This window comes from Micromys minutus, assembly GCF_963924665.1.
Source record: "Micromys minutus genome assembly, chromosome: 19".
Classification (NCBI taxonomy): Eukaryota; Metazoa; Chordata; class Mammalia; order Rodentia; family Muridae; genus Micromys; species Micromys minutus.
In genome coordinates this window covers 35,084,326-35,110,535 of record NC_137954.1, presented here as the reverse complement: position 1 = coordinate 35,110,535, position 26,210 = coordinate 35,084,326, and the positions used below count along the sequence as shown (strand labels likewise).

At 43.0% G+C, this 26,210-nt stretch overlaps 1 protein-coding gene across 4 annotated transcripts; it reads right to left on the bottom strand.

Annotated features, from left to right (window-relative positions):
* Window positions 1–1,000: 1,000 nt before the first annotated feature.
* On the bottom strand, window positions 1,001–26,023 carry COPS7B (COP9 signalosome subunit 7B; the record flags this gene model as incomplete). 4 transcript variants are annotated; one of them, XR_013975427.1, is made up of 8 exons in its annotated part: window positions 1,001–1,262; window positions 1,546–2,165; window positions 5,990–6,095; window positions 7,958–8,160; window positions 11,501–11,589; window positions 16,130–16,205; window positions 19,289–19,466; window positions 21,468–21,585. XR_013975427.1 is itself a non-coding variant. In XM_080932801.1 (7 exons), 6 exons carry the CDS (start codon window positions 19,448–19,450, stop codon window positions 2,007–2,009), a joined length of 795 nt encoding a protein of 264 aa, XP_080788927.1. In that variant the 3' UTR covers window positions 1,001–2,006. The 4 variants fall into 4 exon arrangements, 3 of the variants coding, with proteins under 3 accessions (XP_080788927.1, XP_080788928.1, XP_080788926.1); XM_080932801.1 differs by having other exon boundaries at window positions 1,001–2,165; window positions 21,468–21,664; XM_080932802.1 differs by lacking the exons at window positions 19,289–19,466; window positions 21,468–21,585 and adding an exon at window positions 25,964–26,023 and having other exon boundaries at window positions 1,001–2,165.
* Window positions 26,024–26,210: the final 187 nt, after the last annotated feature.

The window sequence follows — 26,210 nt, the reverse complement described above, 5'->3', positions numbered from 1 at the left end:
CAATTCTCTCAGGTAGATCTCTGGGTTCAAGAACAACCTCGTCTAGAGTGAGTTCTAGGACAGTCAGGGCTACACAGAGAAACACTGCCTTGGAAAAAAATAAAGTAAAATAAAATAAAACAAACCACATTTCAAAATTAACTTGCCAGTTGGGAAAAGACAATGGACAGTACCTTGCTCACAGTGTGTCCCTGTCTGGGGTCTAGTGAGAGTAGTGGGGAAAATATCTATGGGGCGGGGAAGTGGTCTATGTCTACTGGGGGTTTTGAGAAGTACATGTTTACCAAAACTTATCCAAAACATATCCCATTGGAAATATCAATACCCACAAAGATCTGGTAATGAAATCAATGTGAGCATGGGCTTCAGCCCCAAGATGCCTCAAAGACCTTAGTAATGACCTGCAGTGTGGATGTGGAATGCAGGGAGAGCGACATTTATTTAACAACAGAACCCCTCCTCCACAGAGCATGTGATCTGGGGACTCATCAAACATGCTTTGGGAACCAAATGTAACCTATGTTAGGCATAGTGTTATATGGGCATATGGAGCAGCGTAAAAGGAGAACAAGGATACATTAACATTGGATCGACCCATTTTAACCATGCCACTAAAACAGCATTGCATTTCTCTGAACCACACAAATCACTGCCCTCCAAACCCACCAGCTGCACAGCCCCATATTCCACAATCACATATCAAATCTACATTTTTCTTTCATTTTTTTCTTCTAAAATGTGCTTTTTAAACTCAATGAGGTTTAAATCAGTACAGGGCTTCCATCTCCACACAACCCCCCCACACACACCCCTACCCCTCCATCCCCCCAACCACCCACCCACCCACCATCCCCTACCCCACACATACACAATCCCCTCCCCCACCTACACACACTCACACCCTCCAACCAAGTGAGAAATTCCCGACGATTAGACTATAACAAATATTGACACAAAGGGAGAAAAAAGCATGTTGAAATGTATTAGAATCAACCTGTACAAAAAAAAATTAAAATATAACCTGAAACTGTTCAAGTTCAGAAAGTCTAGTCAAGTCCTTTTCTCTGGCCAGGAGTGGAGTATAATGTCAGAGGGCTCTGGGTCACCAGCCAAGGAGGGGCGGGAAGGAGAATGAAGCAGCAATGGTCCTTCACCAGTCTGAGGGGCTTCGGCACCACCACTCCTACCCCAGGGGCAGCCAGGAGGCATGAGAGATCTTGGGAGAGCAAATGTTGGCAGACAAGCCCAGTGGGCAGCTGGGCCTAAATGCCAAATCAAGGCTGAGACAGCAGGAAGAGTAGCCAGCAAAGGACACCAAGCTAGAAGAAACACCTTCTGCCACCCACAGACCCAAGCACCCTCCACTGATATCAGACGCCAGAGGTTAGTCAGCCTAGTGCCCCAACTTGATGAGAGATCCTGGCTGGGCTTAAGAGGCTGAAAACCCAAAGGTTTAAGTAAACATAGCCCAGCACCACATCCCTCCATGGCCTGAACCGGCACTGTCAACAGGGGTAAGGCAGGAGACAGAAACAATGTGGCTACCTGGCTAGAGACACTTGCACCATTGTGGGTACTGTTGGTACATGGGGCTGGAGAAGCAAGGCTCCCTCTTCACTCAGAGAGGAGCCACCTCCACAGTCATCCCTCGGGGCTGGGTAAACTGCCTCCAGCTTAGGACCAGCCTGACAAAATGACAGGGAGCAAAAGAACAACTGGGAGGGAGGTAGCCCATCACAGAGACAAGGACCCCTGCAGGGAAGCCGGGCAGTGTTGGACCCTGTTAGGATGGCATCCGTTGAGCCCCTGAGTCTGAAGGGAACAACTAGGAAAGGAGGCAAGGGAAGAGCAATCATTTTCCGCAATGGTACCAATGGATGGGGAGGTACTGGTGAGGGGCGGGCAGATCTGGAACTCACTGCAGTTAGAGAGGGGAGGAAATAGGCCCTGGGTGTCCCCTCCCGACCTGACCCAGGCCTGCTGAGTGCCAGCTGCCCCAGCCGGCCCTAGTGGCGGCTGGAGACCAGACCTTTCACTTTGGACATCTTCTTGGTGGGTTGCCTCTGCTCAGTATGGGGGGGACACTCCCGTTCAGCCAGCTGCTGCTCCATTTCCTGAGCTGAAGAGGATGCTGTTGCTTTGAGTGTCTTCTTAATGTTGCTAACCTAGAGGGAGAAACAAAACTTGTATGACCTACCTGTTCATACCTGAAACTCACTGTTCTAAGTATAAGGACCACCCAGAGAAGCAGCCCAAATCCTCTGCAACAAAATCTGAAATAATATTCAAAATCCCAGAGGAAGACAAGCAGGCTTCTGATGGATAAATGGAAATGAGTTTAGCAAAAACATGGAACTAGGAGCTGGAAAAATGACTCCAGAGGCCAGAAGAGGGCATTGGTTCCCTAGAGCTTGAGTTACAGGTAGTTATGAGCCACCAAGGGTGCTGTGAACTGAGTTTGAGTCCTCTGGAAGAAAGACAAGCTTTCTTTCCTGCTACTGAGCCACCTCCCCAGCCCATGTGTTTATAATTTAAGAACTAGTGTTTTAGTACTAGTATAAAGAGCCTACTATCTACTGCTGCATGCTGTGGGAGCATCCTTCACTGTAAGGAACATGCTCTTCCAGTGAGCTTTCCAGATCAAATGGATGCATGGGGTTTTTTTGTTTTGTTTTGTTTTAAGATTTATGTATTTCATGTATGAGTACACTGTAGCTATCTTCAGACACAACAGAAGAGGACATCAGATCCCATTACAGATGGTTGCTTGGATTGAACTCAGGACCCTGGGAAGAGCAGTCAGCGCTCTTAACCGCTGAGCCATCACTCCAGCCCATGGATGCATGTTTTATACTGAATCAGTATCATTATATAGATTGGCCATCCAGTATCTTAAATGACTTGAACCTGAAATGTTTCAATGTTTTTCATGTTTTTGTGATAGATTTAGGAATAGATTTTACTGATGTTCAAAAGATTCTTTTTTTAAATATTTATTTATTGTGAGTACACTGTAGCTGTCTTCAGACACACCAGAAGAGGGCATCTGATTCTATTACAGATGGTTGTGAGCCACCACATGGTTGCTGGGATTGAACTCAGGACCTTTGGAAGAGCAGTCAGCACTCTTAACCACTGAGCCATCTCTCCAGCCCCAAATGATTCTTCAGATTGGAACTGAAGAGACAGCTCAACAGTAAAGAGCACTTTTTGGTCTTGCAGAGGAACCCAGTTTTGTTCCCAGCCTCCACATATGGCAGCTTACAACTTCCTATAGTTGGAAGGGATCTGGCATCCTCTTCTAGCCTCCTTAGACACCCAAATACATGTGGCATAGACTCATACAGACACACAATATACACATAAATAAAATAAAGTAAGCCAGGCATGCCTTTAATCCCAGCATTTGGAAGGCAGCAGCTGGTGAATTTGTATGAGTTTGAGGCAAGCCTGGCCTACAGATTGGGTTCCAGGACAGCCAGCACTAGATAGAAAATCCTGTCTGGAAAAAAAGCAAAAGAAAAAAAAAAGAGGTACAAAATGTCTTTTTAAAATGTCTTTGGCCAGTCATGGTGGCATATACCTTTTATCCTAATACTGGGAGACAGGGGCAGGAAGCTCTCAGTGAGTTCAAGGCTAGCCAGGACAACACAGTAAGACCATGCTTCATAAGATAGATAGATAAATAAATAAATAAATAAATAGTCTTTTAATAGAAGCCAGAACTCTGCTTTTTAAAAGATCAACTAGTAGGCTGAGCAAATAGCAGTCAGCGAAGTGCTTATCACGAAAGCACAAGGACCTGAAACTGATCTTCATGCACAGAACACACTTATAGTCCCAGTGTTTGGTGGCACACAGGAAGATCCCTAGGTCTCACTGACCAGCCTACTTGGAGAGGTCTAGGCCAGTGAGAGACACAGTTTCAAAAGAAAGTAGAGTACCCAAGGAACGACATCTGAGGTAGCTCTCTGGCATCCACATGAACCTACAGACCTAGGCACCTGGACACACATACACTGAGGGAGACAGACAGACGACAGACAGAAATATAAGGACAACTAGTGCTTCTTCCAGGCAGTACAGGAGTGAGTGTGGATGCCCATGTCCGGGACTCAGGCTGCCCCTTCAAAGGTTTGAAGGTATCCCCACCTGACCCCATCCATTTGATAACAACTATTCCTACAAATGTGTCTTCTTTAACATAAATCTGACCAGAGCTTTTCTGACTTCCTTCCTCAAAGGACTGACTTATAGGCTATCTCTGCCCCACCTCCCCCACCCAAGTAACTAAGGTTTGTAGAGCTCTTCAAAGCATAGGGCCCAGAACATTCCAGTGAACTACACCGGTTAACAAACCTGTAACCTGGCAATATTAGAGACCCTAAAGATGAGCAAGAGACACAAGAGCTCCCCAGAGTTAGGAAGATGCCTTTGGGGAGGAGACAGGGAGAAGACACGGCAGGTGTAGGGGACAGACAGGTATGCTGATAGTAAGATAGTTCCAGCACTCCAGAGGCTGAGGTGGGAGGGTAGAAAGCCTTGAAGTTGGCTTGGGCCTGGGCTGAATTTTGAAAAGTAAGCAAAAGCAAAAAAAAAAAAAAAAAAAAAAAAAACAGAACAGAAATCAAGCCCACAGGCAATGCTGCATGCAGAGATGTAAGAGATGATAGGAACTGTTCTCCATGAGGTACCCAGGAGACATGGTTTTAACACACTGTAACAACTTAACTCCTGAGGGATTTTCTATACAATAAAAAGAACACTTACTCTTGTTCTATTACCTAAGTTGGCTGGAACACAGCCTATTTTGTGACTGTGTAACAATAGCTATATATTAACATCAAACAAAACACCAGACACAGGCACATTCAAATATAAAGAAAAATAGATTCCAAAAGCAAATGTAATAAAAGGGGCTTTGTGGTGCTGCAAGCCGTGGTTCCTCTCCCTCAGAGTACCTGCTCAGACACACCGCAAAGCCTGGGAATGCTACTGTGTCATGTCTCCCCAGGTACACTGAAATATACTTCAATAATGTTTTTTTATAAAAGGCTAATACAAGAGAATTCTCAGGCAGTTCATCATAGGGCTGACTGAACTCAGAGGGAGGCTCTGGAAGGCAAAACTCACCAGGAAATTGTTGTTCTAAGACTTGGAAGAAAAACATCAAGTTTCTCCCCTCTGAAAACAACAATGTAATTTAAAGACAAATGGGGAAAATGGATCTCACCTACTCAGCTGAGAAAATGGTTATAATATGGCCAAGCACAACAGAAGCAACAACACAGGATGGTATGACAGTTACCTCTGTAGAGATGTACTGTGTTCAGGGGAGCATGCAGGAAGCCCTGAAGTATGACTAGGCCAGGAAAGGAGCCCAGAGTCCTGCCCTCTCTGTCTACATCAGTCTGGTCTAAGTTTTCTAGAAGACCAGTAGGCAACGTATTATTTTTAATGGTATTGCTGGAGTGACCTATCCTTTTCCTCACATTTATTTCAAATTTTAATAGTTTTTGATATGTATGTGCGTGCATGTGCATGTGTGTGTATGTGTGTGAGTGTGTGTGTATGCCTGGATGTACATCTGTGTACATGTGCATGTAAGAGCCGTGGAGGCCAGAAGGCAGCACTGGATCCCCAGAACTGAAGTTTCGGGTGGTTGTGATCTGAGAGCCAAACCTAAGTCCTCTGTAAAGGCAGTAAATCCGCTTAACCAATGAGCTATCTCTCCAGCTCCCTTCTATTTTCAAAACACAGCACATTTCTTTTCCTCAGTACCTGAACATAATATGTACATACACTGAAGATGTATGCAGTCTACACTCTAAGCCTGTTTATTCTCTGCTAAATTCCAATACTAAACCCAAGACATGTTTACCGGCTATTTGTTATAGTCACACCAAAGCAATGTCAAACATGAAGACACTGCAAATTAATTCCTAGGCACACCCTAAGGAGAGGAACAAATGCTCCCTTTTCTCTTTACCTCAGCTTCCACCTGCTGCTGAGTCCGGTGGTGGTTCTCTTTGTACTGGTTGGCTCTCAGAACTTGCTGTTCAATGCCCAAGAGAACTGCCTCACAGCCGTCACACCTGCAATGGAAAAGTCCAGCCCTGAGCTGCAGTGAAGCCCAGGCAGGCTCCTGCAGGCTCAGGAATCTCCCTCCCAAATCCTTCCAGCATTTTATGGGACTTCCTTTAGCATCTCCTCTGCCATGTCATCATGTCAGTCCCCTCCCTTCTTCCAAACAAGGTCATCTAAATATGTAACACATGCCAAGGGTACAGCGGTGGCTTGTGGGTAGCTTCTTGAAATACAGTTCTAATTTCCAGTCCTTGCAGCCCGGAAGAAAGAGTTTTACAAATTAAGATGAAGAAGGAACAAACTACAAGTAACACTGACTGATCCCCCTCTACAAAAGAAAAAAATAAACGTTCTATTTTAGAGATATTGCCTTTTTCTTCAGAATTTGAAGTTAGTTCCTAGTTAGCAATTACTTCTTGCTGGGTTTGGTGATACACACCTTTAATCCCAGCACTTAGGAAGCAGAGGCAGAAGCAGACAGATCTCTGAGTTCAAGGTTAGCCTGGTCAATACCAGCCAAGTCTACAAAATAAGATCCTGTCTCAAAAAATAAAGTTTTTGAAAAACAATATAATGAAAATTCACACATTGTCCACTACTATTCAATATGTCTACTATCTTGCAATGTTTTTACTTTCTCAGGACAATAATTCTGTTTCCAGTCCACCTTTAACATGTAAACATGAGCTCAAGAGTCTCTTCTAGTGGCTGAAGAGATGGCTCAGTGGTTAGGACACTTGTTGCTCTTACACAGAACCCAAGTTGAGTTTCTAACACCCACACACTAGCTCACAATCATCCATAACTCCAGTTCCAGGGAATCTGATGCCCTCTTCTGACCTCTATAGGCACTAGATAAACACAGTACACTACTATATATGTAAGCAAGATGTCTATTTTATATATTTTTTAAATCTGGGTGCAATGGCACTTAAGAGGCAATCTGACAAATCTTGATTTTAAGGCAAACCTAGAATGAATAGTTATAGTTAGTTCCAAGCAAGCCTGGGCTAAAGAACAAGGCCTGATTCGAGAAAAAAAAAAACAACAACAACAAAAAGCAAGTTTCCCTATCTCTCAGCACAAAGCTGCCCATTCTGCCTAATGACAGACAGCATACCACACGCCTATGTGGGAACAATCTCCCCACTCGCAGCAATGCTCCCTCCCTCAAAACTTTCTCACTCTTCCCTAAGATGCTCTGGTTTCATAAGCTCCAAATCACTTAAATAGCTCATAACAAATCCTTATAGAACATGTAATCGCTTCTGCAAGCATCAAATTCCACTAAAATAAGAGTATACTCAAAAGTCTCAGTTCTTTTTACTAATTTCACTTATTCATTGGAGGGGAGGATAAGGCGATAAATTCTCAACTCATAACCCTCAGCATTCTGAGTGCTGGATTGGGGTTATAGGCACCGCCTCAGTTGTCAAGTATCCTGTGCACCAGTATTCCAGATCACAGAAGCCTGTTCCCAGTCGAGTCTCTCACACGTTTCACCAGCACTAACTAGCTCAATGTGTTACAGACAAACATTAATTTCCTGAACTTGGTTTATGTTTAGAAGGTGCAGATTTAGTGCTACACAGCCAGAATGCAGCAACTCTACCTGCAACTCCACATGAGTATTTTATAGCCCACTGTTAAACAGCCCAGCTACATTTAAATTCAATTTTACAGGCCAGGCACCAGGAATCCTTCCAGGCTTCCTAATGCCACACAGCTGTAATCACAAATGCAGCCCCACTCTGTCTCAGTGTCCAAAGATCCCAGCTTTGGCTGCCTCAAGCTCACTTCTGAACGTCACAGTGCTGCAGAGAGAGGCACAAAGGACATACTAGATGCTCCCTCCAACTCCCCGCCTCACCACTCATGCAAGGTCTTGACAATATTATTGATATCTTTCTTCCGGATGTCACGGCCAATGCAGAAATCCACTTCCAGAAGCTGATTTCGCTGGTCCAGCTTGCCCTGGATGATGTCAGTGTAGACAGCCTCAATGATAAGGTCTTCTAGTTCCCTGAGATTCCTCATCTCCAGGTCCTTCAGCAGCACAGAGTAGGGGATACACTGTGGATAGGTCATATGACAGTTCTAAAAACCGCTTGGCAAGCCTTGAAAAAAAATTCAAGTATTACTCACACAGGCAATAACTATCTCTGTGCTTAAGCAATGCAAGCCAATGGTAATCACCAGTATCTGAGACAACAAAAGAGAGGTAAACTGTGGAGCCTGTGACACCCAACAAGATCCTGCAGCACCTAAGGAGGAACCGTTCTAGTTCTCTATGTCCTACACTTCACCCTGCTCTCAGCTGCCACATCCACACTTACAGTGAAACACTACTTCCACGGGAAGAGAAATACTCAGTATGTGCTACACTGCCACCTTCTGGAAGCTTGCAGACTTCACATAAAATGCTGAACTGTTCCAAGCCTCAAACACTGACACTGACTAGTTTACCCAGAAGAGGCATGACAAAACAAAACAGAACACACACACAATCCAAGGTTATCCTCAGTGTGTGCTTGTTCTCAAACCCTTGCAACCAACAGCAAATCTCCAACAACAGCCCTGTGCCAATGACTACTAAGAACAGAGCATCTAATAACCTACATTCTACACACTCTGAGCTGGCAGTTCTAGTTTAGAAATAAACTGACTATGAAAGCAGAAGCAGACAAGAGGAAGTGAGCACAGAGGAAAGCAGAGGAGAGCAGAGGAGAGCAGAGGTGAGTACAGAGGAGAGCAGAGGTGAGCAGAGGTGAGTACAGAGGAGAATAGAGGTGAGCAGAGGAGAGCAGAGGAGAGCAGAGGTGAGCAGAGGAGAGCAGAGGTGAGTACAGAGGAGAGCAGAGGTGAGCAGAGGAGAGGAGAGGAGAGCAGAGGAGAGCAGAGGAGAGCACAGAGGAGAGCAGAGGTGAGTACAGAGGAGAGCAGAGGTGAGTACAGAGGAGAGCAGAGGAGAGCAGAGGTGAGCAGAGGAGAGCAGAGGTGAGCAGAGGAGAGCAGAGGAGAGCAGAGGTGAGCACAGAGGAGAGCAGAGGTGAGTACAGAGGAGAGCAGAGGTGAGCAGAGGAGAGCAGAGGTGAGCACAGAGGAGAGCAGAGGAGAGCAGAGGTGAGCAGAGGAGAGCAGAGGAGAGCAGAGGTGAGCAGAGGAGAGCAGAGGAGAGCAGAGGAGAGCAGAGGAGAGCAGAGGAGAGCAGAGCAAAGAGGAGAGCAGAGGAGAGCAGAGGAGAACAAAGAGGAGAGCAGAGGTGAGCACAGAGGAGAGCAGAGGAGAGCAGAGGAGAGCAAAGAGGAGAGCAGAGGTGAGTACAGAGGAGAGCAGAGGTGAGTACAGAGGAGAGCAGAGGAGAACAGAGGAGAGCAGAGGAGAGCAGAGGAGAGCAGAGGAGAGCAGAGGAGAGCAGAGGAGAGCAAAGAGGAGAGCAGAGGTGAGTACAGAGGAGAGCAGAGGTGAGTACAGAGGAGAGCAGAGGAGAACAGAGGAGAGCAGAGGAGAGCAGAGGTGAGCAGAGGTGAGCAGAGGAGAGGAGAGGAGAGCAGAGGTGAGCACAGAGGAGAGCAGAGGAGAGTACAGAGGAGAGCAGAGGTGAGTACAGAGGTGAGCAGAGGAGAGCAGAGGAGAGCAGAGGGAAACAGCAATCTTACCCAGAAGGGTTTCTGTGGATTAAATCGTGCTCTTTAGGATGTATAGATGAATGTAAAAGGATTGGCTATGGAAGAAGAAAAGTCTTCCTACTCTTTTCCAGGATCGGGAAAACAATAATTAGGAAAAGAAAGAGGTCCATTGTGTCCCCATTCCCCAAGAAAATAGGACTGACTCAGGCCACAGGTGCAGCACAGTGGTGGCGCCCCACACAAGGACGATGAGGCACTGAGTTCCAATCCCCATGCTAATCTCCAGAACAAGAGAGAGGGAGGGAGGGAAGGAGGGAAAGAGGGAGAAAGGAACCTCCCACCTAAAATATTTGGTTACAACCAGAAATTTGTGATTAGACAGGTAACAGTATTTTAGCAACTAAAAGGACTATCAAGGAACAAACACACAACTCTTAATCACAGTGAGATGCAAACTTTTTAAAGGCATATTCTCACAAAACAAACACAGGTAAGGAAGAGGTGAGAGCCAAAACCAACCACAAATTAGTAGAGGCTGACCCCTTTCTGTTAAAAGCTGTAAACTACTGGCTGCAAGCTTCTTCTAAATCAGCTGGGGCAGAGAGACTGCAAGTGTGTTGTGGAATCTTACAGGTTAGGGCCTAATGTTGGCAGATGAAAATTAAATAAATAAAATCAAAATGAGCAGATGAGGCAAAAAATGCAATTAACCTTGAAAAATCACAAAGAAATCACAAAAATTAGAAATCTGTCTCTATTAAACCACTATCCAAAGAGTGCACATGGATGGACCCATGGCTCCAGCTGCACACGTATCAGAGGATGGCCTTGTTGGGCATCAATGGGAGAAGAAGCCCTTGGTCCTGAAAAGGCTTGATGCATCAGTGTAGAGGAATGTCACTGCAGGGAAGTGGAAGGGGGTGGGTGGGTGGGTGAACACCCTCACAGAAGCAGGGGGAGGGGGGATGGAATGGGGGAATGGAGGGGAAACTAGGAAAGGGGATAACATTTGAAATGTAAATAAAATATATCCAATAAAACCAGAAAAAAAAAAAATCTATCTCTCTGAGCTAGAGGTTGTGGCTCAGTGACAAATATTTCCCTAACATGCACAATCTTGGAGTTTAATTCCTGGTATCATAAAATAAGTAAAAGTCCACACGGCCCAACGTAGCATGTCTTTCCTCCTGCTTGAGTATAATTACTTGTGTACTAGGAGATTCAGGAAGTCGATAACTAGCTGAAAGATACACCTGGAACCCTCATGTGGGAGGCTGAGGTAGGACGGCCATGATTGTGAGGTGAACCTGTACTACAACAGTGAGTTGAAAATAGCCTGTGAATACATAGTCTGTATCACCATAACAAAAACAGTCAAAAAGAGACACTTGCTGTATGAAGATGTATGAACTTACTCTGTAGACCAAGCTGGCCTCAAACTTACAGGGGTCCACCTGCCTCTGCCTCCTGAGTTCTGGGATGAAAGGTGTGCACCACCACCAGCAGGTAAAAAGATGCATCTTTGAAAAGCATTTAAATAACAGGCCCCTCTTAATATGGCACAGTGAAGTTTTCACTTCATGAAGTTCCACAGCATGCCAGAACAGAGACCTGCTGGGCTTTCTTTCCCAAAACAGAATGGGGAGTGACTGTCCACGTGTTTTAATTATCTTTTTATTTGCCAAGTACACTTTAAGCATTTAGGATAAGAGGAGTTGCAAGTTCTTTCACTGATGCCAACAAGACACCTGAGCTGGGGTTCAGATGAAGAGTTGAGACTGTACCTTCATTCTTGACGCCAAACTCACGATGGTAAGGTGCTTCAGCTTGTTCTGCTGAGCTGCACTCAGTTCTGGCAGGCTCTCCTTGTTGGCTGCTCAGTCCCACCCACCACAAAAATCAAGACACAAAATAAAATTAGAATTTATTCTTATGATAAACTCATCAACTCCCCCACAAAATCTACTACTAGATCACTGTCATGACTGTGCACTTGCTCACTCAGCAACCCTCCACCAGCAGCCCTACCTTCTCTGGAAGACCATGTACCTCCAGAAAGCAAAGACTCAGGAATTTAGTATCAAAGCAAGGCATGAACAAACAAAACAACATGGCCAACTATCTTAATGGAACACTGTTGGCGTCTCTTGTGAAGCTCGATTAAGTTCAATGTACCTTCATTGAGCATGCTATATGCAATGTACGCACGTCGTATAGGAAATCAAGAATGACTAAGCCTCTGGGCTTTGACAAGGGCTGTACCACACAACTCTAAGTGCACCCACACACTTGTGGAGTAACACAACTCGGTAATGCTGAACCTGTCATCAGGGTTAGTTTGGTCTGGATAACTGTTGCTAAAGGGGTTGGTAGGGTCTTATGTCAAACAGAGTGATCCTGAACTCCTTATTCAACCCTGCTTTATACTGGGATTAAAGGTGTGACCCGCCATGCCCAGTCTCAATCATACAGTCAGATGTTGCAATAGCTATAAATACCAGTATAGACAGGTAGAGGACAAGAAAGACAGAAAGAAAAGGCAAAAGGAAGAGAAAAAGAAAAAAGGACAGAGAAAGAGAGAGCAAACAAATACAATCTCAATTGGGGGTTACAAAAAACAAAAAGGTTTCCTGAGAGAAGAGTTTGAGATGAACCTTGAGGTGAGCACCGCTTTTGGTCCTGGCATCAGTGATCAGTGATCACAGTAGTAGCCACAAATCACAGCACGGCCACAGCGCTCACACATGCGCACACGCAGCCTCTCACCAGACAGGTTTCCAATGTCCTCAACCTCCTAACCATAATTCTGGATTCCAAAACCAAAAATTTCTGTTTGTTTGTTGTTCAAGTCAGGGTTTTTTTTTTGTTGTTGTTGTTGTTTTTTGTTTTTTGTTTTTTTTTTTTTTTTTGAATAGCCCTGGCTATCCTGGAACTCACTCGATAGATCAGAAAGTCCTTGAATCCAGAGATCCATCTGGATGTGGTGGCACTTGGGAAGCAAAGTGGGCCAAATCTGAATGTAAGGCAAACAGGCTAGAAAACAAGTCCCTGTCTCAAAAACAAACAAAGCAAGTTTCCCTATCGCTTGGCACTAAGATGCCCACTCAGCCTAATAGCACAGAGTATGCCACCAGCCTGTGTGGCATGCCTGCTTCTGCTGGAATTAAAGGCATGTGCCACCACTGCCCAGCTGAGTCTTTTTCTCCTAAGGATTACGTTGAAATGCAAACCTTCAACTGTGGGTATTCCTACCTTCAACTGAGGGTAGGTTTTTTTATCCTACTTGTGAATATTCACTTATTTTGTGGAAAAATTATGGGTATGTTTAACTTCAACTATTGCCTACACCCATGAGAATGTTACATAAAAAGGTACATATACCACATTACTTTCTTTAATATTTTTTTATTATTTTCAACTGTGTGTAAGTTTGTGTGTGGGCATCTGCACATGTGTACAGGTACCCTCAGAGACCAGAAGCATTCGACCCCTGGAATTGGAGTTAGAGATGGTATTGAGCTGCCCAATGTGGTTCTGGGAACTGAACTCCAGTCCCCTGCAGAAGAAGCATGTGCTCTTAACTGCTATCTCTCAGGCCCCATCTTACCTTTTAAAGTCCTCACAATTCTAAATTCTGGAAATATTTAGCCTAAAGAGAGACATGTATAATTACTCCCATTTTACAGATAGGGAAACTGAGGTACACATGATCATTTAATCTGCTAAGAGACACACAACTAGGAGAGGCAGAGCCAGACTCTAACGCAGGCAGTCTGCCTCCAGAGTCCATGCAGTACTGCCTCATACACAGCGGAATGTATGAGGTAGGAAGAAATGGCAAGGAAGCAGAAGAGGGAGCCCTGGGAACCTGGTCACTGTTATACTATCAAAGAAGAGAGAGAGAGAAGAGGCGACAGAAAAAAATGAAACTAAGACAGACAGAAAAATAAATTAGAAAGTAAGTTAACATCTGGATATGTAAGTCCCTCACTTCCGATTATTTGTTTCTGAAAATTTACTATACTTGTGCAGGGGTGTACAATGTGAGTGTGAGCACACTCATGCTGTACTGTGGTCCTCAGGGCTCCTGCCTCTCCTAGTTGTGTGTCTCTTAGCAGATTAAATGACTATGTGTACCTCAGTTTCCCTGTGTGGATGTGGAGGTCAGAGAACAAGGTTCCCGAGTCAGTTCTTTCCTTCTACTCTGTGTTCTGGGGACTGAGCAAAGGCTGTTAGTCTTAGACAGCAATGCCACTACCTGCTGACCTACCATGCCAGCCCACTCCTGATTTCAGATTATGATCTAAAACCATTCAATGTCCTCATCAGAGAAGCTTCTTCTTGCAGGAGATGGTAAATGTGTTACAATGTACAAAGAGCAGAAACTTTAGAGCACCCAAACCCTAAATGGTATTTCTTCATAAAACTCAAGGCTCAGGGATCTATGCAGAAGAGGAGGTGGGAAGACTTTTGTTGTTGTTGTTGTTGTTGTTTTTGTTTTTCAAGACAGGGTCTCTCTGTGTAGGCTACCATAGAACTTACCCTGTAGACCAGACTGACCTCAAACTTGGGGATCCACCTGCCTCTGCCTCCCAAGTGCTAGGATTAAAGGTGTATATCACCACCACCAGCAAGGTGGAAAGATTGTAAGAGCCAGAAGTGGTCCTCCAAAAAAACAGTATCATCCAGATATAACAGGACCAAAGCACAACTAAAGTCAGACTGTGACAGCACACCCAAAACCTGCACAGGCTCTAACCAGACAAAATCCCAACTCAGAGAGGGGAAATGGACACAAGGTCATGCCCCTAACCAAGAAGTTATTTGTGACTGATACCTGGGAAAGGGACAATGAGTTTTCTCCAATGGAGGTCACTAGGTATAGTCTAGAGCTGCCCTCCAGGACAGGTCCCATGCCCAGGAGAAGCAGAGCAACACAGAATAGATCCCATGGTTTTTCTGAGTGTTTTGCTTTGTTTTGTTTTTAGTTTATACCTTGTTTTTTATTCTCATTGTTTTCTTTTTGAGAGAGAAAAAAAACAACATAAAGTTAGATATGTAGGGAGGTGGGAAGGATCTTCGAGAAGCTGAAAAAAAGAATATGATTAAACTAGATTGTATGAAAAACTTTAACAAAAACTAAGAGAACTGAAAACATTCAAATGAACTGGGAATGTCAGCTCAGCAGGCCAGTGCTCGTTAGGAAAGAGTAAAGGTGAGGAGAGCTATGAAAGCACGTGTCTATAACATGAGAAACTCAAAGGTAGAGACAGGAGGATCCAGAGTTTGAAATCAGCCTAAGGAGGACATCAAGACTCTGACTTAAAAAAAAGATGAACTTTGAATTAAGGGATTGGAAATATTTTCTGGCCTGGGAAAGGCAAGGTATGAATTGCATACACAATCTAATCACATCTATATAACACAAAACATGAACATAAGGGAAAAAACACCTAGTATCATAGTCCAGTGATAACGTCATGGTCTACATTTTATTCTTTTCCAATTTTCTTCAACACAGCCATCTTATTTTGGTAACATTCAAGTTGAGCATGGTGGGTCATCCTTATCATTTCAGCACTCAGAAAAAAAAAGAGAGAGCAGGGAAGTTTTGACTTCAAGACCATCTTGTGCTATACATAACCCAGTCAACAAAGCAAAGCAAAACAATTTTAAAAAGTATGTGTGTTCGCGTGTGTGCACACAACACAAAGTGCATTGAAGAGCTCAGTGGACAACCTGCAGGAGTCAGTCCTCTCTTTCCACCATGTAGGTCCCAGGAATTGAACTTAAGTTGTCAGGGAGGCTTCAGTTCAGGTGCCTTTACCTGCTGAGCCATCTCACCACCATGCCTCAAAAAATTAAAAATTCTGATAAAGTTGAAAACACTCAACTGACAGGTGTGGTGAAGCATGCCTTCATTTCCACCATCACCACTTAGGAGGCAGAGGTAGGAATCACTCACTCTGTCAGTTCCAATGCTGACCAGGGCTACATAGTGAGACTTGTCTCAATTAAAAAAAAAAAAAATCACCAAATTGCTTTGCTAGTTGAATGCTCTACAAACACTAGTTCTCAGGGCTGGGAAATAAACAAGGGCTCTGTTCATAGATGCACGTGAGCTCTCTCTCTCTCTCTCTCTCTCTCTCTCTCTCTCTCTCTCACACACACACACACACACACACACACACACACACACACACACACACTTCCTATTTTACACCTAGGAAATTATACAGTTATCAGAGAAATCCTTTTATAAAGTTACCTTCAGAGCACAGAAGATGGAGATATGGTCAAGTCAATACCGAGCTGTCCTGCCCACATCCACACATTATAACCCAAACCTCAACCACCCTAAAAACATCTCCAACAATTGACACAGGTTTTCTAAAGGATCTTAACCAACTCACCTATGTAATCCGGGTATGTACCATAGGCAAACAGATTCAGCAACTGCAAATATGCAGCATTAGCTCCTTCTGCAAGCTGAGGAGAAAAAAGTTCAGTTAGCCACACAACAATTTTCTACCAACCACAACAATATTCTAATGGGAAACATATGACCAAATGCCAAAGATGTCATGGCCATTATTTCTGTATTATTTGATTAGGTAGTCTTTAAGGTCCTTTCTAATTCTGATTCTTGGAGAAAAAACAAAAAAATTATTTAAGTTCAAAAGTGAATCTTCCTTCCTTAAGAAGACATTTTGCTTCCTCCTTTCCTCTTTTCCTGCCCCTTAGCTTTGAGTTCACTCCACCACAGACACTTATGTACAAGAGGCAGTTCAAGGTTTTTCAGATCTCCTCTGCCTTAGAATAAATGCTGATGGCTGGGAGAATCTTGCCTAGCCTGAACTTGGAGCTGAGTTCAGTCCCAGTACTGCATAAACTGGGCATGATGGCTCATGCCTGTAATCTAAGAGGATCAGTAGTTCAAAGTCATCCTCAGCTACATACTGAGTTCAAAACCAGCCTAAACTACTTGAAAATGGGACCTGTCTCAAACAAGAAAAAAACAAGAATGTGGTGATCCTGTCTACACACCAACTCTGTGATTTTTGCTTATTTGTTTTATTGTTGTTGCAGGGTGTGTCTATGATGTGCATGTGTGCTCAAAGTATGCAGAGCATGTGTGTAGAGTCACAGACAACTCTGCAAAGTCTGTTTTCTTCTTCCAGCTTGAGAAACTTAGAAAGACCCTGCCTCAAAATAAAAGTAAAAAGAGGGCTTGAACATAGTTCAGAGACATAGCACCTGCTTAGCATGCAGAAGACTGTGGGTTCAGTCCTCAGTAACACATACACACCACACCTCTTTCAACTTACCAGACTCCATAAAGCAAAACAGGAACAACACTATTGAATCTTAGATATCTTAAAGTTCCAGTAATTGCATCCATAATTTCAGAACACTGAAAAGCAACTAGCTTATTCCTGACTCAGAACAGGAAAAAAATAGACTGTACACAGATAAAGGTGATTTGCCAAGCACCAGTAAGCACTAATGTGAGTTGTGTTAGCATCCTTATATACCTCAAGCTTCCCTCTCAAATTATCATAAACTTCCCTCAAGTCCTAGGAGCAGAGTGAAAGAGATTCAGTAAAGACCACTGAATTCAGCCCCTACTTTTCACATAATTACAGTTGGCTGGAGTAGACTATTTTCTCTAGTGCAAACACTCCAAAAGTTGTCTGGCTGCCTAAGTCAGTAAGGTCTTGACAGCTTGCTTTCACCTATTTCCTCTTAGCCAATTTTCAACCATCATAAAAACTACTTGGCATATTATGTTCATTCAGATTTTTCTCAAATCTGAAGAAACACTGATAATCTTAGTTATTGGAAAATGAGCCTAACTAAGCACAGCGGCACACTCCTGTAATCCCAGCAGATGGCAGGTGGTGGCAGTAGGAACAGGATCAAGGCCAACCTAGGAAACATGAGACAGACTCAACCTCAAAAAAATAAGCCTAATTCAGGAGTCTTCCTCAAAGAATTATTGATTTTTTCCAGAAAGTCTGCTATGTGTCAGAGAAGCAGCAGCAAGCACAGCTGACCTTACCATCCCAGACCTCTGTATAACAAGCAGGAGGGACACTAAATTAAAAACTTACAACTAACAAAATAAAAATCAGGGGGCTGGAGAGATGGCTCAGTGGTTAAAAGCACTGACTGCTCTTCCAGAGGTCCTGAGTTCAGTTCCCAGCAGCGACATGGTGGCTCACAATCATCTGTAATGGGATCTGATGCCCTCCTCTAGTGTGTTTGAAGACAGCTACAGTGTACATAAAACAAAAAAAAAATTTTAATAATAAAAATAATTAAAATAGAAATCAGGCTGGCTGGGAATGTGGCTCACTGGTACAGTGCTTGCCTACTATGCATGCATGAAGCCCCAGTTCAATCACCAACACCTAATAAAATCAGATGTAGTGGTGCATACCTATAATCCTAGAACTTGAAAGATGAAGTCAGGAAGACTGGAAGTTCAACATCATTTTCAGCTACATACTAAATTGAAGAGCACAATACAGAAAAGATTTTGTTCCCACCTGCCTCCACCACCACCACCCCCAATTTTTAAGTGGCTCCATTCCCATCTTTGGGCATCATAAGAAGATGAGCCATGTGTGAGGTGATCACAGGAACTCTAGTTTCCCAAACAAGAGAAATAAGCAGACATATTATACTGAGCTAAATAACCTAAACCCACACCTCAGGTTTAAACTGGCTCTGAGACTGCTGATGGCAATCATGTCATTGTGGCCATAAAGGTGAACTATGTAACAGAGGCAAACCACATCCTATAGACAGACCACCCTCAGCAGCATCCTACAAATGATTAATAAGAAATGCCTTGGCCTAGATCAGTAGACAGTGATCATGCATACAGCCAGTGCCATACTGCCTATGTAGGCAGAAGCCTGTGATGGCAAAGGGAAGAGAGTCTGCCTCACCAACACACTGAAATCGCCTGAGAACCCCTCCAGTGCATACATACGTCTGCAATTTTCTCAAAGAAAACTCAAGTGTCTAAAGTGACAAGTCCAGGTTGAGAAGCATAAATTGCTTTGTATCTCTTTGTTCCACCTGGTTACTACTGTACAATGACCAAAAACTGACTGTAACAATCAAACACTTAGAACATTACTTTGTATCAAGATCATTCAGACTTTCCTACTATTTTTTTAAAAGATTTATTTATTTTTATGTGAGTACACTGCTGCTATCTTCATCCCATTATAGATGGTTATGAGCTACCATGTGGTTGCTGAGATTTGAACTCAGGACCTCTGGAAGTGCAGTCAGTTCTCTTATCCACTAAGCCAACTCTCCAGCCCACTTTCTTACTATCTTTTGAACAGCTAACAACTCAATCTAATTGATCCAAGTTCAAGGGAAACGCTGAATATCCTTGATCTCATCCCCTGGCCCACCAATCCCCATCTTACCATTAACAGGATACCAAGCAAATTCACAAGGCTTCAGTGCTGAAATTCACTGGAAACCTGGAGAATCAAAAATGTATAGCATAGAGAAGACAGATGAAACTGTCTGAAAACTATCCTTACCTCCTGAACATTGGCCAACTCCAGAAGTTCTCCAAAAACATACACTCCAGGAGCCTCCAGCACCTGGCTTATGAGAGTGGTAAGGGCTGAGCCACTAGTACCTTTGGCTAATAAAATAAACTGCTCCAAGAGGTTACTTGAGGGTTTCTGTTCACCTGCCATTCTCTGGTCTTGAGATCTGTCCAAAAGGAAAATGGGTCAGTCATCTACTCCCTTCTTTCAAAAGTGTGAATTTAAACTGGTTCAGACACAAGGATACGTTAACCTCAAAATCTTCACAAAAACAAAAAACCTCCTGAATTGAAATACAATAGCTACTTTGTTAGATGGACAGAATTCAACCTGGAATTAAAGATATTCTGTCCTCAATTCTAAAGTACACTCCCCTATCTGTCACTTCAGAAGTATCACCTTCTAAATCCATAAAGCTAGCCAGGACACAACGGAGTTCCTTTATGTATGCCATGTATCTACGTCACTTGCAGGCTTGGGTTACAAAACAAAGAATACTGTCCATGCACAGAGGCAATTTTTGTGTCATTAAAATCCCACCTACAAGCAGGAACACATCAGAAACAGTGTGAAGACAAAAGTCACACTTCATTTAATCAAAAACTCTATTGTAAAGGCTCCATAATACAGAGATGCTTAGCATACTATACAAGCACTAGGTTGCCCAGTAACGAAATAAAATGTCATTTAAGCAAAGGAAAGTGGTAAAACTATTTACAAACTTAAGTGATTACAATTCAAATCTAGAAAATACATTCTGTTTAAGTCAGGAAATGCATCTATTTGACCTCCTGATAATTCAGACATTTTAACAAACATGACTCCAGAATTATTATTTTATCTATGAGAGCATTTTGTCTGCACGTATGAATGGGCAACATGTGTGTACCTGGTACCTAAGGAAGCCAGAGAAGGCATCAGATCCCCATAGACTGGAGTAACATAGAGCCATCATGTGGATATTAGGAATCAAACTCAGATCTTTTAGAAGAGCAGCCCATGCTCTTAACTGCAGAACCATCTCTCCAACCCCCAATGCAGATACTGTACTATCATCTTTAAGATACTAGGTAAAGAAGAGTTCCTCAACTGTGCAATACAATAAATGCTGAGTGTGTATGGACTCTAAAGGAATCACACATAAGACCTTTCTTCTAGAAATGATACATACTGACGAGTGTGACAAAATGAAAGAAAAGAGGTGTGTGAGTAAATGAAGCAAAAAAAAAAAAAAAAAAAAAAAAGTCAAAGAATAGTTTGGTGCAAAAGACACTGTTTTCCTGTGGAATTATGCACAGCCCTTTCAGGATATTAGGAAAAGTAAAGTACATTGCCTCACTTAAGAAGGTCCTGTCAAAAAAAGTAAAGTGCTAGAAAACAAAGAATTCTGTGGAGAGACAAAAATAAAACTAAGGAATGGGAGGAGGAGAAGGAAGAAAGGAAAGACAGATGAGGAGAAGAAGACAGGAGAGAAGACTAAGTTAGAAAAGGAGGAACAGTTGGGCTGGAGAGATGGCTCAGTGGCTAAGAGCATTGACTGCTCTTCCAGAGTTCCTGAGTTCAATTCCCAGCAACCATATGGTAGCTCACAACCATCTGTAACGGGATCTGGTGCCCTCTTCTGGTGTGTCGAAAAGGAGGAACAAAACCTGGTCTCTCACCCCAAGCAGACACAACTACAAAGACAGATGTGACTGACTCTCAGCCAAGATACTAAGCAGAAGAAATAGGGTGGAAAGGAGATGGGGATGGGATGGGGAGATCTCAACTTAAAGAGCAAAGCATGTGAGGATAGAGAGTGGATAAAATAAGATGATGATCCACGTTTTCTTCTGAAATGGGAGGGTCCTCAAGGAGGCGGATAGGGACGGAGTGGAGATGAATTCCCATCTCGGAAGAACGCTATTCTGAAGGACCAAAAAGGGTCAAAGGAGCTAGCCTACCAGAAGGGGAAGGCCGTGGGCTGCCACCCGTGGAAGGTGACAGCTAGAGTGGATGTCCATACTGGTAGTCTTGCTCCTAGTCACCAGCACAGAGTAAGGAGCCTCCAGGCGTCCTGCAACGGGGGCGGGGCGGCATGGCCATCGGCTTTCTTGAGAACGCTTGCCGGAGCAAAGCTGGAAGTCCAGCCAAGACCAGCGCGGCCTGCCCTCTTGCCCTCCCCTACCTGTTCCCGCCGACTCTCTGTTCTCTTCGCTGATGTCTCGGCCTCCCAGAGCCTGCCTGCAGGTTGTCAAGCTTCCATGATCGGCCCGGCGTCCGGCACTTTTCTGTCTCCGCCGACCCGTCACCGGTGCTGTTCCCCCGGAAACCTCCCACTGCTGCACTCGAGTTCCGCCTACACAATGTTCCCGCTCTGCTTTCGCCACCTCCCACCTAAATAGAGACTGCGGAGGTAAAAGAAGGTCCCCTCAGGGTTGCAGCCCCGGAACTGGGAGGCAAAGCAAGTAAAATGAAGGCCCAAGGAGAGGAATGTGCCCTAGGTGATTCTAGGGTCCAAATAGTAGCCATCACCATCACATATCCTGGGCCCCAACACCAAAAAAAAAACAAAAAAACAAAAAAAAACAAAAACCCACACCCTTTGGCTGCACTCTCCATACAAATGTGCCCTCAGGTAACTGAGGCTCCCCTGGGGTTCTGAAAAGCAATAACCCTACAGACAACACTACATAGTGAACTACTTTTCTGTGTGACAACTGTCCAGATTTATCTTGTCAGATTCTTGTAAAACTATGGCCTGTATAAAACATTCTCATTTCCAGGTATGGTAACGAAGGCTAACAGTCTAAGTCAGTAAGGGGCAATGTTGGAATCCAGGCTCTCTGAAGCCAAAGATGGTATTATTAACCACAATTCTGTAACTGTTTGTAAGCAGATGGAGACTGGAGAGATAGCTTAGCAGCTCAGAGCCTGTACTGCAGAGGACTCAGGTTTTGTTCTCAGCAGTCACACGGCAGCTCACACCCAACTGGAAATCCAGTTCCACAGAAATCCAATGCTGCCTTCCGACCTCATATACAGCATTCACATGATGCACATACTCAAGCACACACATACACATTAAAAATAAGTAAATCTTTCTTTACATTTTTAAGCAGTTTGCTGGAGCTAGAGAAGTGGCTCAGAAGTTAAGAGCACTGGCTATTTTTCCAGACAACCTGAGTTCAATTCACAGCACCCCCACATGGTTGCTCTCAACTGTCTGTAACTCTAGTTCCAGGAGATCTAACACCCTCTTTCTGACTGTTTGTCACCATGCACATATGGAACACAAACATATATTCAGGTAAAACACCCATACACATAAAAATTTCTTAATTAAAAAAAAGTTAAGAAGTTGAATTGGACCAACAATGGTTCTATAAGTAAAATGTTTTTTATGGTATCGCATTTGTGCCCTGGGAAGATAGCAAAGAGCTGTCAAGAATTTAAATAATTAAGCAGATTTCTTCAAAGTGTATGCCACAGACTTTAAGATCCTAAAGACACGAGAAAAGCCCTTTTTACTTAGAATGAAGAAGGCTAGCTAGCATCAAACAATTCTTTTTTTTTTTTTTTAATTAGCATCTAGGAGCTGCAGTGAGAGCACAGGTTGCTCTTCTAGAGGACCTAGGTTCAAATCCCAGCACCCACATAGCAGCTCATCTGTAACTCTAGTTCCAGGAAATCTGGGACCCTCTTCTGGCCACAACAGACACCAGACATTCACATGGTGCACATTCATACATGCAGGCAAAGCATGCATACACATAAAAGAAATAAGTATTTAAATATCATCTATTAGGCCAAGTAGTGGTGCACATGCCTTGAATCTCAGCACAATGTCCTTCTCTATTTTCCTGTAAAAATTCTAATAACCATACACTCAATAGTTCCTTAAATTCAACAAAAAGAGCAGATTAAGGTTTTACTAAAACTATTTTATTACATTTAAAATAATCATTTCTGGCCTGACAGTGGTGGTGCTCACCCTTTGAACCCAGCACTTGGGAGACAGAGACAGGCAGGTATGAGTTCAAGGTCATCCTGGTTTGCAGAGTGAGTTCCTGGACAGCCAAGGCTACACAGGGAAACCCTGTCTTGAAAAAAAACAAAAAGAATAAATAAACAAATAAATAAATAAGGCTAGAGAGATGGTGCAGCAGTTTAGTAAAACAGTTTAGTTTGGGTTCGGTTCCCAGCGCACACACAGCAATTTATAACCATCCATAATTCCAGTTCCAAGTTATCTAACACCCTTTTCTGACCTCCAAGTAAACCAAGCACACATAAGGTGCACATACACACATGCAAACATAACACTCATGCGCATAAAATAAATAAATCTAAAAGCTCTTTTTTAATCTGTAGAGGGGATGGGATGCAGTGGTGTGGTAAAGCTCTTGCCTAACATAGGCAAGGTTCTGGGTTCAATCCCTAACACAGATACAACAACAAAAAAAGATTAATTTCCATTTCAAAAGACACAAGTAAGAGATGAAGACATGCCACACCCTTGGAAAAGATATTTGCTAAGTATATGTCAGAAAAAGAAATCGGTAAGACTACATAAAGAACTACATCCGTAGGAAGACGAAGTCCTAATTTCAAAAAGTAGGCAAAAGCCTTAAGTAGGCACGTTAACAAAAAGACCATTCAAAAAGGCAGTTAAAGTGGATGGCATCAGAAAAAGAGAAATGTATTCTTTAATGAAATACCACATTTAGTTAGAATGACTAAAGTCAAAAAAAACTTATGACAAATACCCAGGGTTAACAAGAATGAGCAGCAACTAGAACTTACCAACGCAGCAGGCAAAGCCTCAGTTCTATGATCCCTTTGAAAAACTACTATAGTATCTACTATCTCTGACTATCATATGTTCTACAAAGCTAACAACTCTTTTCCTAAAATTTGTGCAACGTGTTCACAAAAGGAAACACACAAGAAGAATGCCCACTTTGTAATCTATCTGTTAATAATAAAACTCAGATCCCCATCAACTTTCTTTTTTTTTTTAAAGATCTATTTATTATATATAACTACACTGTAGCTGTCTTCAAACACACCAGAAGAGGGCCTTATTACAGATGGTTGTGAGCCACTATGTGGTTGCTGGGAATTGAACTCAGGACCTCTGGAAGAGTAGTCAGCACTCTTAACCACTGAGCCATCCCTCTAGCCCTCCCCCACCCCCTACAAACTTTCTAAGAGATGAACTGTGATTTTACATACAACTTGCCAACTGAAAAAAATAGTACAAACACATGCCAGACATATACTGTACATACTGAATAATCAAGTGAAATCCATATACAAATTTAAATACAGAGAAAATATCTAAATAGCCATTAAACCAGAAAACAGGTTGATTACCTCCAAATACAAGGATGTATTAGTGATTGGGAAAGGGCATAGTGAGTGCTGGAAATGTTCTACTTCATGATTTGGGTGGTACTGATGGGTGTATACTTCTTCTCTCACTAAATGTATGGCACATCTCATTAACAAAGATATCTCAGGATAAAAAGTTTTAACATGAGGGAAAATCCTCATCCTTTCAGTCAGAGGTTCTCACCTACCTAATGCTGTGACCCTTTAATGCAGTTCTTCATGTTGTGGTGACCCCCAACCATAAAATTATTTTCATTGCTACCTCAGAGGTGTAATGTTTCTACTGCATGAATCATAATTTAGTATTTTTGGAGATAGAGGTTTGCTAAAGCAATGTTTGACCCACAGTTTGAGAACCACCGCTTTAAGATAACATGCCATTTCCACCATGCAGTTTTGCTAACTGTTAAAGTCAGCATCTCTAAGGCATCCTCCACTTGGTCTTGGTTAAAAGGCCAAGAAGTAATCTTCTGTGGCATTCTAATGTCTTTTCTTTTATGCTATTTATCAACTCCATCTTGACTCGCCTTATTTCCCTAAACAGCTATGTATCTTCCAAATAACCGTGGCACATCTTTCATTGAACTCAGTACCTGACAAAACCAAAAACCAAAAACAAGTTGCTGAATTACTTAGAAGAAAAACAAACAAAACAAAAATGGATGGGTGATCGAATGGGTGGAGTGGGAGCACAAACAGGAAAGAGGGTCTGGGAAAGGACACAGGCATCTCTAAGGAAACAGAAAGCCAACTTTATCTACTTTCTGGGAGATGACATTAAATGTCAACTTGAATGTCAAAATAGAAAGACCTATCTCAATGGAGGATAAAAACCTGTCACACTATCACCTTTCAGGTGTTTCAACACTAGTTCAGAAAACTGTTCATTAAGGAGAAAAACAATCACATTGTCATGGTTCTAAAAATATCTCCTCCCTAGAGCAGTGTAGCTACCACACTGCAGGTCAGTAGACATAAAGCCAGATTTTAACTGTGTCAACTTGCTGTGCTCTATGGCCAGTCTCTGCCTCACCGGGCCTCTATTTCCTCATGTTTAAAAACAAAAGATAAAATATTGGATTGGCAAATTCTTCTAAGTCTTCCTGTACAAATATTGAGTATATAATCTTTAGCTCTCCCAGTCCATAGCAGAAATATAACATAAAACCTGCAAAACAAGTAAAAATGCACCCCAGACAGATAAATTTGCACTATTTGAGGAAGTCATTTTGTTCTATTATCTCTCATGGCTTAATCTGTGGTTTTGTTAGTTGTTTGTAGTCTTACCATGGTTTGCAGACTCCTGAGTTCCATGTAAACAGAAGTTAACTGTCGGTGGGCCGTCATGTCTCCGGGGTAAAAGAGGAGCTTCCTGATAGGTTTCAATAACAGGATTCAGAAACCAACCTCATAGAAGTCCCAATATGCGCACACTGCTCGGCACACTGGAACCTAAGTTAAAAAGACAGAGCGCAGAGTATGCTGGGATTTGTAGTTCCTGGTCTCTAGTGGTGCGCTGGGATCGCCCATGCTC